The sequence below is a fragment of the Micromys minutus genome (assembly GCF_963924665.1).
Source record: "Micromys minutus genome assembly, chromosome: 10".
Classification (NCBI taxonomy): Eukaryota; Metazoa; Chordata; class Mammalia; order Rodentia; family Muridae; genus Micromys; species Micromys minutus.
In genome coordinates, this window is record NC_137979.1 from 23,202,579 (window position 1) to 23,216,710 (window position 14,132).

Sequence of the window (14,132 nt, forward strand, 5' to 3'; positions counted from 1 at the left end):
TCCTAATACTGCACACAGCAGGGTGATCTAAAAGTCTGTACCAAGCCTGTGATCCTCAACCATGCATGTGATTTTAAAACATACATTGTTTAAGAGGGTTGCAAAAGTAAAAAGGTATTTGTTACAGAAGAAGTTGAAGATGCAAAAGAAGAGAAGTAAGTCTTATTTATAACCTTATTGCATCAGAAAAACACAGGTAAAACTATAAGCAGTCTTTTTGACCTTATTCTAGGTGTGAATTTCCTAATGTAAAAATGGGGCAGTTACATCTTACACCTTCTTCTTTAACAAGGCCTGTGCACATCTGTCACCATGATGTGATGTTTGTGCCTATGTGGCTTTCAATCCTTCCTTCCCCTCCCCTCCCTTCCTTTCACCCCTCCTTTCCTCTGCCTCCTTCTTTTTTCCTTTATTTCTCTCCCTCTCCCCATTCTTTCCTCCTTTTTTTGTCTTGTGTATATACATACACTTACACACACACACAAGAACTCACATGTGCAAATGTCACCTAGAGGCCAGTGAATAACCTTGGTATCATCCCATCAACCCAGGAGCCATCTACCTTGGGTTTTATTATGATAGGGTCCCTCACTAGCCTGGAACTTGCTGAGTGGGCTAAGTTTGCTGGCCTTCAAGCCACAGGGATCAACCTGACTCTCACTCCCCAGTTCTGGAATCACAGGTGCGCACCACCCCATTTGCCCTTTTGAAGCATAGGTTCTGGAACTTGCCAGGCAAGCACTTTACGGATGGCGCCATCACAGACTTCCTCATTCCTTTTGTACTCTGTATTTTCTTTTCTTACCTATGAGAACATTGACAGTTGTCTCCTGGAGCTCTGCTAACAAGGGAGCTGAGGATGTGTGGTCCCTTGTGTGGAAAGCTTTCGATATGTTTTCCAACTGTGCTCTGTCCTTATCAAATTGGTCCAGAGAAGACTTGAACTTGTGATCATTTGAGTCCTGCCTGCTTCTTCCTCATTTGTGATGCTGGCTGGTCCTGTCACATCCTCCACCTTTTTGTGCTGAACGGGGTGAGAATGCTTACTCAAAGATGATACGGACCCAGTGATGTCGTGATTTATGTTTGCGATGCAGACAATGATTGTGACACTAGTGATTCCTCTGCTTGCCCTGGCCCTTTCGATGGTGGGACATTTGAGAAGCTGACTTGGGAAAAGCTGGGTCTTGCTTTGGCTGGTGGATACCAGACTCCTGGGCTTCTGGCAGTTTAGTGGGTCTTCACCAGCTCTCTTTTTTATGGTATTTGGCTTTCCTGGAAGGTATTCTCTGGGAGTTTGTCTCAGACCTTCCCAAAGCCATGCCACCCTAACGATACCCATACGTACCCTGGGGACACTCTGACTTCTCCCACAAGCCATCAGGCTCAGACTTACCTGTGTGCATAGGAGGGAGCTTAGTGTGAGCTGCCAGCATCTTGAGGCCGGATGTGTGGGAAGGGCCTGTTAAGGGCTTTGCACTGAGAAAGTGCTGGAGGTCTTGCAGATGAAGCCTCTGGCACTATTCTTTGAGTCTTACCTACACCCCCAACACCAGCACTGTTAAGTACTCTCTGAAAGGCACCTCGTGATCATTTCAGCCCCTAGACCCCACTCATGGGAATAAAGATTTCTACAGCTAGAGGCTAGGCCTTTGCTCATGGCTCCCTGCAAGCTCTATTCTGTCTCAAGACCTGGTCCTTTCTGATATCCACCCCTGCTGAGTCTCCATACCTTAGCTCATTCCCAGAGGTGCAGAATCATCCTGTGTCCCAGGATGCAGACCTAGCTGGCTCTCCCAACTTTGTTTGATTCCAACAGCCCCGCACTATGCTCTGAGCTTTTCTGCTTGCTTTTTCTGCTTGGCTTTTTTCAACTTCCCCCCTACCTCCCCCAATCCCTCTGTCTTTTTCTCTCATTGAAGGTTGGAGTGGGGGTAGGGACATGGTAGAGCTGGGAAGTTGGCAGAAAGATAAGATTCATCAATATTTAATTTTTATGGAAATTGTGTCCTCGAAATCCCACGGGGCTGAAAATTGTTCTGTGTTTTCAGAATCCAGTGATGTCGCCGAGGCGGTTATGTTGTAAATAAAACTGCATTACTGTCTGCAGCTCCCCCGTTGCTCTGAAAACACCCAGAAAGTTGACAGTTTAATCCACTCGAGGGAGCAGAAAGGTTTGGGTCACTGGTGAGGGCAGTGATGGGCATATGAGATGGGCAAGCCTGGGATATGAGAATGGAAGTGAAGGCCAGCACCAGTGTCACTGGGGAAGCCCAGGAGCCCACGGGCCTCAGCAGAATACTTAGGCTAGAGAGACTGCTGCCTCAGCAGGAATCCCAGATAGCAGGGCCCTGAGCTTGGGAGGGCTTGCTCTGATATAGTAGCTTTCTCCTCCCTCATACCCTCTGATGCTCTTGACATTGAAAGGGTATGGCATGGTTTATTGCCAAGAGCTTTTGATGCTGGCAGAATCTAGAAAGGATGTTCATTCATTCATTCATTCATTCATTCGCTCACATATAGAACACTTTTACTAGAACTCCTGCCACACACTAGATAGTGTTTGAGACCCTGAGGATGTGGTCACACACAGGACACAGAGATCCCTTCCCTGTTTACATTCTCACGAATGGGACAAACAACAAGTCAGGGAAAGAGGTAAAGTATGCAGTTTGCTGTGTGGTGGTGTGAGCACATCGGTGAAGAACAGTGCAGGAAGGGCAGGGGTTTGCACATGAGGTATTCATCCTTAGATGTCTCCAAGCAGCTTAATTCAGAGCAGCTAAAAAAGGGAAACAGCTCAGATGGCCGTCAAAAGTGAGTCAGTCAACACACAGTCCATCCACATGTGGAATTCTCTGGTCTAGGGAGAGGAAGGAGCTACCAACATGTAGAGCAATGGGGACAGACTCGACAAATGGTTTTCTGAATGAAAGAAGCCAAGCTCACAAAAAAAAAAAAAAAATCACGCACTCGGCGATTCTATTTATGTGGCGCTCTAGAATAGATACCGCTGCTCTGTGGCAATCAAAAGCAGGAGAGTGTTTGCTTAGGTTGAGGGAGAGAAATATGCTGGAGAAAGGTCAGCAGAACCTCGAAGTGGGTGGATGTGTTGCCTGTCCCCAGGTCTGTTTGTCAAGGCTGACCAAACTGTGCATTTGGGGTGAGGTGTTTCATGGGGAGTTCATGCACAGCAAAGGAGAAGGCAGAGGGGGGAAAGGGCTGCAGTTTGGGGGTGTAGGCAGAGGAGGCCACTCTGAGATGATGGCTGGAAGAAAGTAAGAGAGGGTGTGTGGGGTGGAACTTTGCAGTTGGGATAGCAGGTGCAATGGCCCTGAGGGGGGACCCTAATTCAATAGCCAAGGAAGAGTCTTAGCTGACTCAGGCCGCTGCATCAGCACCACTGACCAGGCAGATTAAATAACACGTATTAACCTTAACCTAATCCTGAACTCTAAAGCTAGAACCACAGGGTAGTGGTAGCCACGGCCCTGGTTTCTCCTAAAGCCTCTCTCCCTGGCCTGTATCTCCCACCATCCTTAGATGCTTGCCTTTAGGTCTTTGTCTTTCCTGAGCTTTGGCCTGTGAGGACACCCATCACCATGAAGGGCCGTCCCAACCTAATGGCTTCATTTTCATTAACTCTATAAGGAGCCTCTCTCTGAAAGTCCACCCTCAAAGCCTATCTGTGCTGGAAGGAGCCGGACACCAGCACACTACTGTGTGTGTGTGTGTGTGTGTGTGTGTGTGTGTGTGTGTGTATGTGCATGCGCGCGCGCGCTTCTAAAGGGCATCATGGGGGCCTGGAAGCCCCTGCTAGGATGAAGGAACCCCTGAGGGCTGAGGCAGAACACTGGTGTACTAACAGGGGACAGTGGAAACTGCAGAGCCCACACCATTTTGTTAGTTCCCACCCACAGGGAAGCTTGCTTCCAGAAACACTGGCTGAGTTGTGGTGAGAGGCAGGCCACCAAAGGGGCTTATCTGTAAAGCAGTGTGGAGGCCACGTGTGGAATCTACATAGAGACACGATTGAACCTGTCAGCCCCTCATGCCAGCAAAAGCAGTGTCATCATGGTATGAAAAAGGATGGGGGACGAAGGTTGCTGGGTTCAGAGGAGAGGGTCTGCTCGGCCGTGAGGGTCAGCAATCAGTCAGTGTTTCTTCCTGGCCGGATCCCTTGGGCTCTGCTTCACCTCCCCTGGCTGCAACACTACCTCTTGTCTAACATGAGTGCATAGCTCCTCAGCTTTACCGAGCCACGCACGGAAAACGCTATTGATTTTCCTTATTTATTTATGAGATTCCTTGCTGTGGGCAAAGAAAAAAAATAAATAAAAAGGTTTGCGCAGCACCGGCTCCCTTCTCAGCAAACATCATCGTCCACCCACTGCCTCCCTCTGTTCTGCAGGCTCAGTGCCTAAGAGGCCTGCCGCTCCCTTAGGGATCCAAGGGGTGGGGCTGAGTGTCCCACCTGCTTCCTGGCACATAGTGGGTGCTTGCAGATATGTGTGAGGGAATTGGGTGCTTTTTTTCTTTTTTAGCTGTGGTTAACACTCAAATGTATAAGGGAGCCAAAAATGTTCCATGCCTGCTGGATGCCGGGCACTGTGCTGAGCCATTGGGGCCCAGCTCACTAGCCTTCGGCCTACCTGTTGCACTTGATTACTCTTTATCTGTGGTGAGATTCTGAGTGGTGACGTGCCTTGTTCATTGTTGCACACAAAGTGAACCAGAATTCACACCCAGGTCTGCAGAATGTTCTCTTGGCTGTATGATGTGGACACCCCAAAGAGAATCAAGAGCATACTTGAGAGCTGGCTGGGGCCTCAAAAGGGGGTGTTTCAGTCTCTTCGCCTGGCAGAGGCCTTCCATTTTCAGAAAGCCCCCATCATCTGAGCATGTCCAGAAGGAACAAGACTTGTGTGTCTCTACTCTTCCATCTTTGGAAAAGACTATAGGGAGCTGTCCCCCACTTTGCTGTGGGACCTCTAAGTCAGGGGTAGGTGTTTGTCTCTTTCTTGGAGACATAGCTGGCTAAGGTAGTTGAACCCACTCTAGGGGCTCAAGGTCTGTTTAACAGTGTGGCACACCACACCCTGAGCTGCCCTGTGGCACAAGTTCCTGTCCTCACAAGTTCACTCATGCATGCAAGTGCCTTCCCGATATCCTCAGCTCCCATTCCGCTCCTCCTGCCAGATGCCTAGCCACATCCGGGACCCCGTCCTAGGGCCTGCCCGGCTTTCTGTGCTTTGCTCATCCCTTCCCATGGTGTGTCTCATACGGTGTGGTGACTGTTGGCTTGTCACTGTCCACTCTGAGGCTCTGCAGGGGAGAAGTCGCATCTCACTTCTCTGACTGTCCCTGGTTTGAACACAGCCTAGGGTTCATCCCTGCTGAGCCTGCAGGCATGGAAGCAGCTTTGCTGGATCTAGCTCACACCTGAGCTACAGGCACAGGCCACTGCTTCACCTCACAGTCCTCCTCTCCTTCTCCACAGGAGTATCCTCTGGCCATCCTCCGGGGCTGGGATTGCTACTGTGCCTACCCCACCCCCCAGTTCAGCCTGCGGGACGCTGTGGACGGAGCTCTGTGCAGCCAGGCCCCGGAGGCACAAGGGCTACCTGGCTACTGTGAGGTCTACCAGACGCCTGTGCAAGGTGAGCTCTGAGTACTTCCTGGACTGTGTCGTTGCTGTGGGGCCGTAGAGCTCCGGACGCTAGAACGAATAGGTATGCCTGACTCTGCAACCCCAGGGCACAGGGTACATAGACCTGCCGGTGTCTCTTCTCGGTGGGTGAGAGCAGGCTCTTCTGAGCCTTTGGTAATGGTTGCATAAGAGGAAGAGAGGAAGAGCAGAGAGAGGGAGGCTCCAAGGGAATAATGCAAGAGCTAAGACTCAGGGACACCGGAAGAATGCTTAGGTCTCAGAAGCCCCCATGGGCTGGCAGTCTCCAAGGTGACCATCATGACATCACCTGTGTTGCTCTTGGACTAGGGACGAATGGGGAGGACTGCCTCATAGGGAGGAACATCTGGGAGAAGCATCCCCACTGTTGGTCATCCCTGAGCAATTTGTACTTCTGCCAGCAGCCCTGGGAGGGAAGCACGGTGGTCAGCCTCGAATGGCCCAGCTTTAGTCCTAGCACTGCAGTGCACAGCTGGGCTCAGCTTTAGTCCTAGCATTACAGTGCACAGCTGGGCCCAGCTTTAGTCCTAGCACTGCAGTGCACAGCTGGGCCCAGCTTTAGTCCTAGCACTGCAGTGCACAGCTGGGCCCAGCTTTAGTCCTAGCACTGCAGTGCACAGCTGGGCCCAGCTTTAGTCCTAGCACTGCAGTGCACAGCTGGGCCCAGCTTTAGTCCTAGCACTGCAGTGCACAGCTGGGTCCGGACACAGCCCTGTCTACCTCCCCTGGCGGAATCTGGAGTCCTTGGCATTATATCAAGAGGTTTTGGCTGTCAGAGTGGGGCAAGGATCCCTAGAGCACCCAGTTCCCAGCCATCAGGGACAGGAGGCACTAACCTGCAGAATAAGGTGCAGCTGGCAGGTCCCTTATTCATCAGTTTCTGTCCAGAGGACTCCCAGCAGTGGGTCTGAGATCACAGTGCTGGAGACTTCATGGTGACTTGTGGACTTTCAGACACCCGGTGCACAGACAGGAAGTTCCTGCCCAACAAGTCTAAGGTGTTTGTGGCTCTGTCGAGCTTCCCCGGAGCTGGGAACACATGGGCAAGGCACCTGATCGAACATGCCACTGGCTTCTACACAGGAAGCTACTACTTCGATGGAACCCTGTACAACAAGGGTAAGCCAGGCTTGCAGTGTTGAGGGCGGGGCGGCAATCCATACCCCTCGCACAAGCCTGCCCTCCTTGGAGCATTATAATTCTTCCATGCCCCCTCTCCCCAGTCATTAAGGGCGAAAGTTAATCTGTTTATTCCTCTTTTTTCCTAGGCAAAAGGGTGGCTCATCATCATTAAAAAAAAAACAGTTAACTTAAATAGGTCCAGAAATGGTCAAGAACTGTATGTTTTCCAATCTTTCCCTTAGAGAAATAAGAGGCCTCGTTATACTGAGTAAATTAACTTAAATGGCCCGAGTCTGCATGCTGCTTGAGAAGGAAGACCCTCAGACAAATCAAGTGGCATCTAAATTTGGCAAAATATATTTCTCAGTTGTCAAGTGGTACAACATTTACTCTGGGCTTCTTAACCGGAGTTTGGTTTGCTAAACCGCCAACACTGTCAGGAACAAAAACAACCTAGAGGAACGGATGCATCTGTGTTTGGCGGCAAGTTCTCAAACTGGCTATGCATATGTGTAACCCAACCCCATCTTCTAGAGATGCTAAGGGCGCCTGCAGATGGGGAGAGGGCAGGGGCAGTTGCCAGCTAAACACATGGTCCTGCTTTCTCTGGCTGGCCCCTGTGCCCAGACTGCCGTGACCTTCAGTGTTTGCCTAGAAGGCCTGTACCAGCTTCCTGGGTGTACATGTATACGGGGACCAAAGAGAGAAATCGCCAGGTTCAGTGCTGCCAGGAGGCACCTGGGCTGTGGGCTCTCAGACAACAACCTGTCACTGACGGTCATATGACGGTCATAGTCCCCATCCTAGCCTGTTCGCTTAGGTCAGTCAAAGTAAAGGTTTCTGGGTTTTGGCCTGTGGCAGTAGCAAGTTTGGGTGGGTATCCCCCACTTCTGGTTTGGGACTGGCATTTTCCAGACACCAGAGGCCTTGCTACCATTGTAGAAATGGGTGTTTTGCAACCACTGCCAAAAGGAGGCGTCTGGACTCTTGTTTCCAAAACTCCAGGACAAGCTTGTGGAGATTTATGGAGCCTGTTCTCTGAGCTGGGTGTCCTGTGGGAGGCTGACCTATGGGACAGGGACTCCAGGCAACATCACTCCAAAAAGACCCACCATAGATTCCCACTCTGTGGTCTCTTCTGCTCTCTGCCCTTGAGCACCCTGAGCTCGGTGTGTGAGCCACACCACCTTCTAGGTCATAGCCTTTTAAGTCTCGGTCTGCTTTTGTTCCTTTATGGCTTCTGTATGTACCCTTGCTGTGGTTGTGACAGCATACCCTGGCACAGGTGACTCAAGGGAGCAAGAGCTATTTGGGTGACAGTTTGAGTTGGAGTCAGTCTGTCAGGATAGTCAAGGGACAGGAGACTGAAGTGGCTGGTCACATTCTATCCATCTGTGGTAAGGGAAAACAAAAGTGACAAATGCTGTACTCAGCCAGTTTGTTCCTCTTCAGGGGTTCAGGGAATGGTGTCACCTTCTTTTAAGGTGGCTCTTCCTCCCTCAATTAACCTAATGAAGATAATCCCCCACAGGCATGGCCAGAGCTAAATAATCTCTCTCAGGTGTTTCTCTGTTGCCACCCCCTTGTCTAGCTAAGTCCGAGCTTACTGAGTTGACAGTACCAGCCATCAAATGATCCAAAGTCCAACACAAGAGCCAGAAGAACATATGGAATCCTGTGTCTTTTCAACCCGTTGTCACTCAGGTTCTGAGTGCGTAGTGATTTATCAAGGAGCCAGGGGAGGATGCAGGCGGGTAGCAGAGATGTTGGTAACTTGGTTGTGGGTCCTCGAATGCTGCAGGTCAGGCCTTCAACAGAACTTCCCTGGAGCCTGTAGTAGGGAGTCTCTAGTCATATGATAATTCAGGGACCTGTGGTAGAATATGAGGTTAGCTTTACAGGAACACCCAAGGACAGCGGAACAGAGCTCTACCATTGTCAGGATGCCGTGTGATACTGTGCAACTCACACACCGACTCTGAGCCTTAGTCATCATCTGGAACAAAATTCTTTTTTTAAAGATGTTTATGTTTGTCTGTACATATATCTGTGAGAGGGTATCAGAAGCCCTGGAACTGGAATTACAGACAATTGTGAGCTGCCATGTGGGGGCTGGAAATTGAATCCAAGTCCTCTGGAAGAGCACCCAGAGCTCTTAACTGCTGTGCCATCTCTCCAAGCCCGAGACAAAATTCTTTACAAGACTCCTCTAAAATTACTTCCGTAGAAAGGTCAACATTGTGTCACCTTCTGGGTCTATGGTTGGGATCCTGTCCCTCGATTCCCAGGGACTGCAGGAAGTATTTTTCCTCATGCTGATATGGAACCACATTAGTTCCAACTGGTAGACACCTCCTGGGAAAACTGTCCCTGGGACAAGTGTCACTCCTATGAAGGCCTCCCCTGTCCCCATCTTGTCCCCCAAACTTCTTCAGATGTCACCAGTCCTTGTGTTACTGTGGAAGTAGGATCACCACGCCGTACAAGAGTGAGGTTCTCTCATTCCTCCTGAGCAGGGTTCAAGGGTGAGAAGGACCATTGGCGGAGCCGGCGCACCATCTGTGTGAAGACTCATGAGAGCGGCCGGAGGGAGATTGAAATGTTCGACTCGGCCATCCTGCTGATCCGGAACCCCTACCGGTCCCTCGTTGCCGAATTCAACCGGAAGTGCGCTGGACACCTGGGCTATGCCCCTGACCGCAACTGGAAGAGTAAAGGTGAGGGGTGGGTGGCCTGAGCTGGGGACTAACATGTGGCAGAGTGATCCAGGATCAGAGTGCACATTCCTGGCTGTGGAGGCCTGGCTGCTCTCACTCCCTCCCCATCTCCTCCAAGCTTGCTCTGTCCACACAGTGCGATAGATTTTATGAGTACCATGCAGATGGGAGGCCAAAAGTCTCCTCTAACCACCCACCCTCAGGTGTGTGATGAGCTGAGACAGCCCTAGATGCACATGGCCCTGACTCCCTTCTGCCTGAATCAACTAGACCCTCCTTTAGAAAATGAGGCCACACCCACATGCCATTCAGAAATGGGAAGGTGATGTGTGTGCCTGCTCTGTGTTCAGGGTTCAGCAGAACAGTCCTTCCAAGGCTTCCCTCGTTGACTCTACCATATTCTGAAGGGAAATCACTTCACATGACTTTCCAGATAAACCCAGAATAGCTTGAATTGACCAAGGTGCCCTGGTGGTGGTTGGCAGTGCTGGGTCTCAAGCCCAGCTTGGACTACTATAGCAAGGCACCACGAATAGGGTGCGTAAATAACAGTTCTTTATTCGTCATGGCCGTAGAAGCATCATGATTCAGTGTCTGGTGAGGCCTTTCTCCAGCTTTTAGTCAGCACCCATGGCCTCATGGCAGAGATCCTCTCCTCATAGGGACACCAGTCCCATCTCAAGGTCCCCACCCTCATGACGTCATCCAACCTACATTGTCTTCCAAAAGCCTCTTCTATGCATGCAATCATATCGGGGTCTAGGGACTTCAGTATGTGTTGCAAACATTCAGATATACCACCCTAGTCTCCTGATTTGAGATGGATTGTGGGTTGGCATCTGATTTTGATCCTTTTATCCTGCTATGTCATCAGGCTCCAGGTCCCACAGGCTCACGCAGACTCCCCACTGTCCAGGAAAGTCCCAAAGGGCAAAGAACTCATGGCATACAGGAGAGAACCAGTTCTCGCTTGTCACATGGCAGAGAGACCCTAGATAGTATTTATCTGAACTATATTTATATGCACCCATGTTCAGTTTTCCAGGCTGACCTAGGACTCTTCCAAGTCTAGCCAGATAGGTACCTGGATTTACTCAGGATTCCCAAATAGGTCAGTTGTGGGCAGTGAGAAGTCTAGAACTGGCAGCACCTCTCTTTTAGTCAGGCCCTGCAGAGCTAATAGCCATGGGAGGCAATCCTGACTCATACGTCTCTCCTGTCTTCAGAATGGCCGGACTTTGTGAATAGCTATGCCTCCTGGTGGTCCTCACATGTCCTAGACTGGCTCAAGTATGGGAAGCGGCTGCTGGTCGTTCACTACGAGGAGCTGCGGCACAGCCTGGTGCCCACACTTCGGGAGATGGTGGCCTTCCTCAATGTGTCCGTGAGCGAGGAACGGCTTCTCTGTGTGGAGAACAACAAAGAGGGCAGCTTCAGGAGGCGTGGCCGGCACCCTCATGACCAGGAGCCCTTCACCCCTGAGATGAAGGACTTGATCAATGGCTATATAAGGACAGTGGACCAGGCCTTGCGTGACCACAACTGGGCTGGGCTGCCCAGGGAGTACGTGCCCAGATGATAGGCCCACCCTGGTTTCCTGCTCCTGCTGAGATACAGTTACACTAATGGGCTGAACGCTGCTCTAGTGCATTGATCTGCGGACCCCTGGGATGCATGGGGGCTGGTGCACAGTCAGCAGGGTGTTCTTGCAGGTGCTGCTTTGTGTGCAGGGGATCCTGAGCAGAACAAGGCTCACCCAGAGAGATGCGCATCACAAGACACTCCTTGCTGGACACTTACGCATCCTCGGACACACTTAGACATCACCCCATTCTCGCAGTGACCATTTCAATGTGCCTAAGCCACTTGAGTGGGGTCAGTCAAACACTCCCAGCTTTGCACACACAGCCAGAAATGTATACACACACACACACACACACACACACACACACACACACTCATGTGCACACACTCAAGGCTGTGGGAGGCCCTGGGTTTCCTGGGTTCAGTTGGACACAAACTGGCTTTTGGGGGCCCTTGGCTCTGGAATACTGTACTGGGGAGGCACTGTTGATAAAAGTAGTAAGTACTCTGGGGGCTGGAGGTTCACACTAGTGGGGATGGAGGTGCACAGACAGACTGTTGCTAATGGGTACCCTATGACCCTGGCTGCTTGTCTGACCTCTCATAAATCTGTGTGCTGTGACATCCTGGCACTGCAAACACTGTGTCGCTGCCTCTCTCTTCTCCATGGATGGTGACTGGCTATACTGTGGCAGCATGGAGCCCAGTGCTGTTCCCCCAAACCCTAACAAACACACATGCTTACTTTAGGACGCCCACTATCCTTCAGCTTATCCCGGTTACTCTCTTTCAACTAACAACATCAGGGCAACTCAGAGAAGACCATTTGATGCTTTATCCAACTGTTTTGGGAAACTGGAGCATCAGAGCCCTGCCCATAAGGAGTGAGGACCAGAGGATAGGATGGGGGCTTGGACTCTAAGGATCTCCAGGGTCATGGGAGACCATATGCGGCAGGAGGGCTTTGTGGTGGACATGGGAGACCCTAGATAGTATGTCTCAGAGACCACTAGGACCAGTTCCTCCTCATGTTAGCAGGCCCCTGCCTTGTGAAGGTCACACAGACATTCTATGAGAGCCAAGCATAGGGACATCCACCCGCATGCTCGGCGTCTGAGAGGTGGGAGCAGTATAACTGAGTGCTCATGGTCACCTTCGACTACATAGTGGATTTGAGGTGAGCTGAGATACACACACACACACACACACACACACACACACAAACCCACAAAGTGCTAGGTGTCTCTAGCATGCTGCAGCCTCTCCCTGGGTAGCAGAGCTCTCCCTGATCCTGCATCCACTCTGGCACTGCCACCATATCACATTCTGTCTTTACCTTTGTAACCAACCTTGCTTCCCATCCTTGGTCCTTTTCTTTCACCGAAGGACAGTAAAATACTGACACAGTCTTACTCAGTTGCCCCCATTCTGTCCTCTGCTGCTCAAAGGGAAAAAGATGGGTGTGACAACTCCCTTTTGCCCCTTCCTGCTCATCCTACCAGCTGTAGGGTTGTCCCAGTGGGAAACTAGTCCCAGAGGGATGCATGGGTTGTGTGGTTTCAGAAAAGCCGAGTTACATCCTCAGGATCTTCAGGGAACGCTTCATGGCGGTCTCGAGGTGGTTTTGAATGAGAACGTCCTCTCCTAAGAAGGGAAGAACAGTTGGGCAGAGAGCCCATGCACGTGTACAGAAGTTCAGAGGCCTAGAGACCCCGGTGTGCTTGTAAGGCGATGGTATATCCCTGAGTGCAGATGAAGACAGAGAAAGGACACAAACATCAATTCCATTCTCAGCCTTCTACCGTTCAGCCTGGCCTGCCAGCCTGAGACCTAAAGAACCGCTTATGCACATAGCCTTCTTGGGTCACCTTTGCCGCATGTTTGGGCTCAGAGATGGGGTAGTTTGGGAGCAAGACATGGGGGTAGGAGTAAGAAATAGGGATTGATGAGCCCTGGCAAGGGCGAAGAGCAAGGTGAGCCTGAACTCTGGAGGGCTTCTCCATGTAAGGTGACCCTGGCAGGGTGTAGTGTTCTAGGAAGGCACCAGAGACTTATTTCTCCAACCAAACAAAGCTGTACAGAAGAAAATGCTCTGTAGACAGTTGAGAGGATGGTCATGGGAAGGCCCAATCCTTCTCCCTGGATAGACCATGGGTGCTGGAGTCCTTATCTGGGACTATAGGGTGGGGGAATTACCACAGAACTGCCTCTCCAAGCTGTATCTCTGCTCCTAAGCTTCCATGTCCTTCCTGCAGAATCTATTCTCTTTAAATCACTCCCCACCGCCTGCCTATAAGTCCTGCTTCCACATCCATGTCTTTTTATTTTGTTTTCTAACCCACTGAGTGTAATCAGGGTCATCTGAGAAACTACGGGCTTGAAACTATTAGTTGGAGCACAGTAAGCTCACCAGTGAGTGCACAACTAAAGACAGTATCGGATCTATCCTCAGAATCATCTGTATCCCATTGTTCACCATGAAGGGGGGGAGCCATTTGAGACACGCCCATCTGTGATTGACTTATTAACATACCTAGTCTTGCACTGACCCATTCTAAGCAAGCACTACAACCATAAGATGGATTGTGATTCCGTTGTCTGTGTCATGGCTAGAAGACAACATTTTGTAGCTCTATGGTTCTTCCACCCACCTCGCAGCTCCTGTAGTCTTAACACCTTCGCTTCTGGATTGTTCTCCAATGATTAGAGATGGCAGGTAGTTTGAACATCTTCCTTAGGGCTGAGTACATGACCCTCACTTATTCTCAAGGTCTTGAGCAGCCACGAGTCTCTATTCATCACCTTCCAAAGAACTTTCCCCAATCAAAACCTAGAGTAGCATTTGCCTGAGTATAAACACATTTAGAAAGCAGTATGATTCTGCATCAGTCTCATCAAACAACACTAGTAAGTTCTCCCCACAGCCTAGGACCTTTCTAGCCATGGGTTTTTACTGTACCTGGCATGGATTTTCCTTTTATGGAGTAAACATCAAAACTAAGTTTAGAGTGTTTGGTTGC

The 14,132-nt window shown here is 50.5% G+C and overlaps 1 protein-coding gene across 1 annotated transcript in view; it reads left to right on the forward strand.

Moving 5' to 3' along the window:
* The window catches only part of WSCD1 (WSC domain containing 1), a 29,494-nt gene extending 18,004 nt beyond the window's left edge, over nucleotides 1-11,490 (forward strand). The window contains exons 5-8 of the mRNA XM_080924637.1: nucleotides 5,501-5,660; nucleotides 6,644-6,808; nucleotides 9,328-9,528; nucleotides 10,755-11,490. Coding sequence (XP_080780763.1) covers nucleotides 5,501-5,660; nucleotides 6,644-6,808; nucleotides 9,328-9,528; nucleotides 10,755-11,107 — 879 coding nt within the window. The 3' untranslated portion in view covers nucleotides 11,108-11,490. The remainder of the gene's footprint in view (nucleotides 1-5,500; nucleotides 5,661-6,643; nucleotides 6,809-9,327; nucleotides 9,529-10,754) is intronic.
* Nucleotides 11,491-14,132: the final 2,642 nt, after the last annotated feature.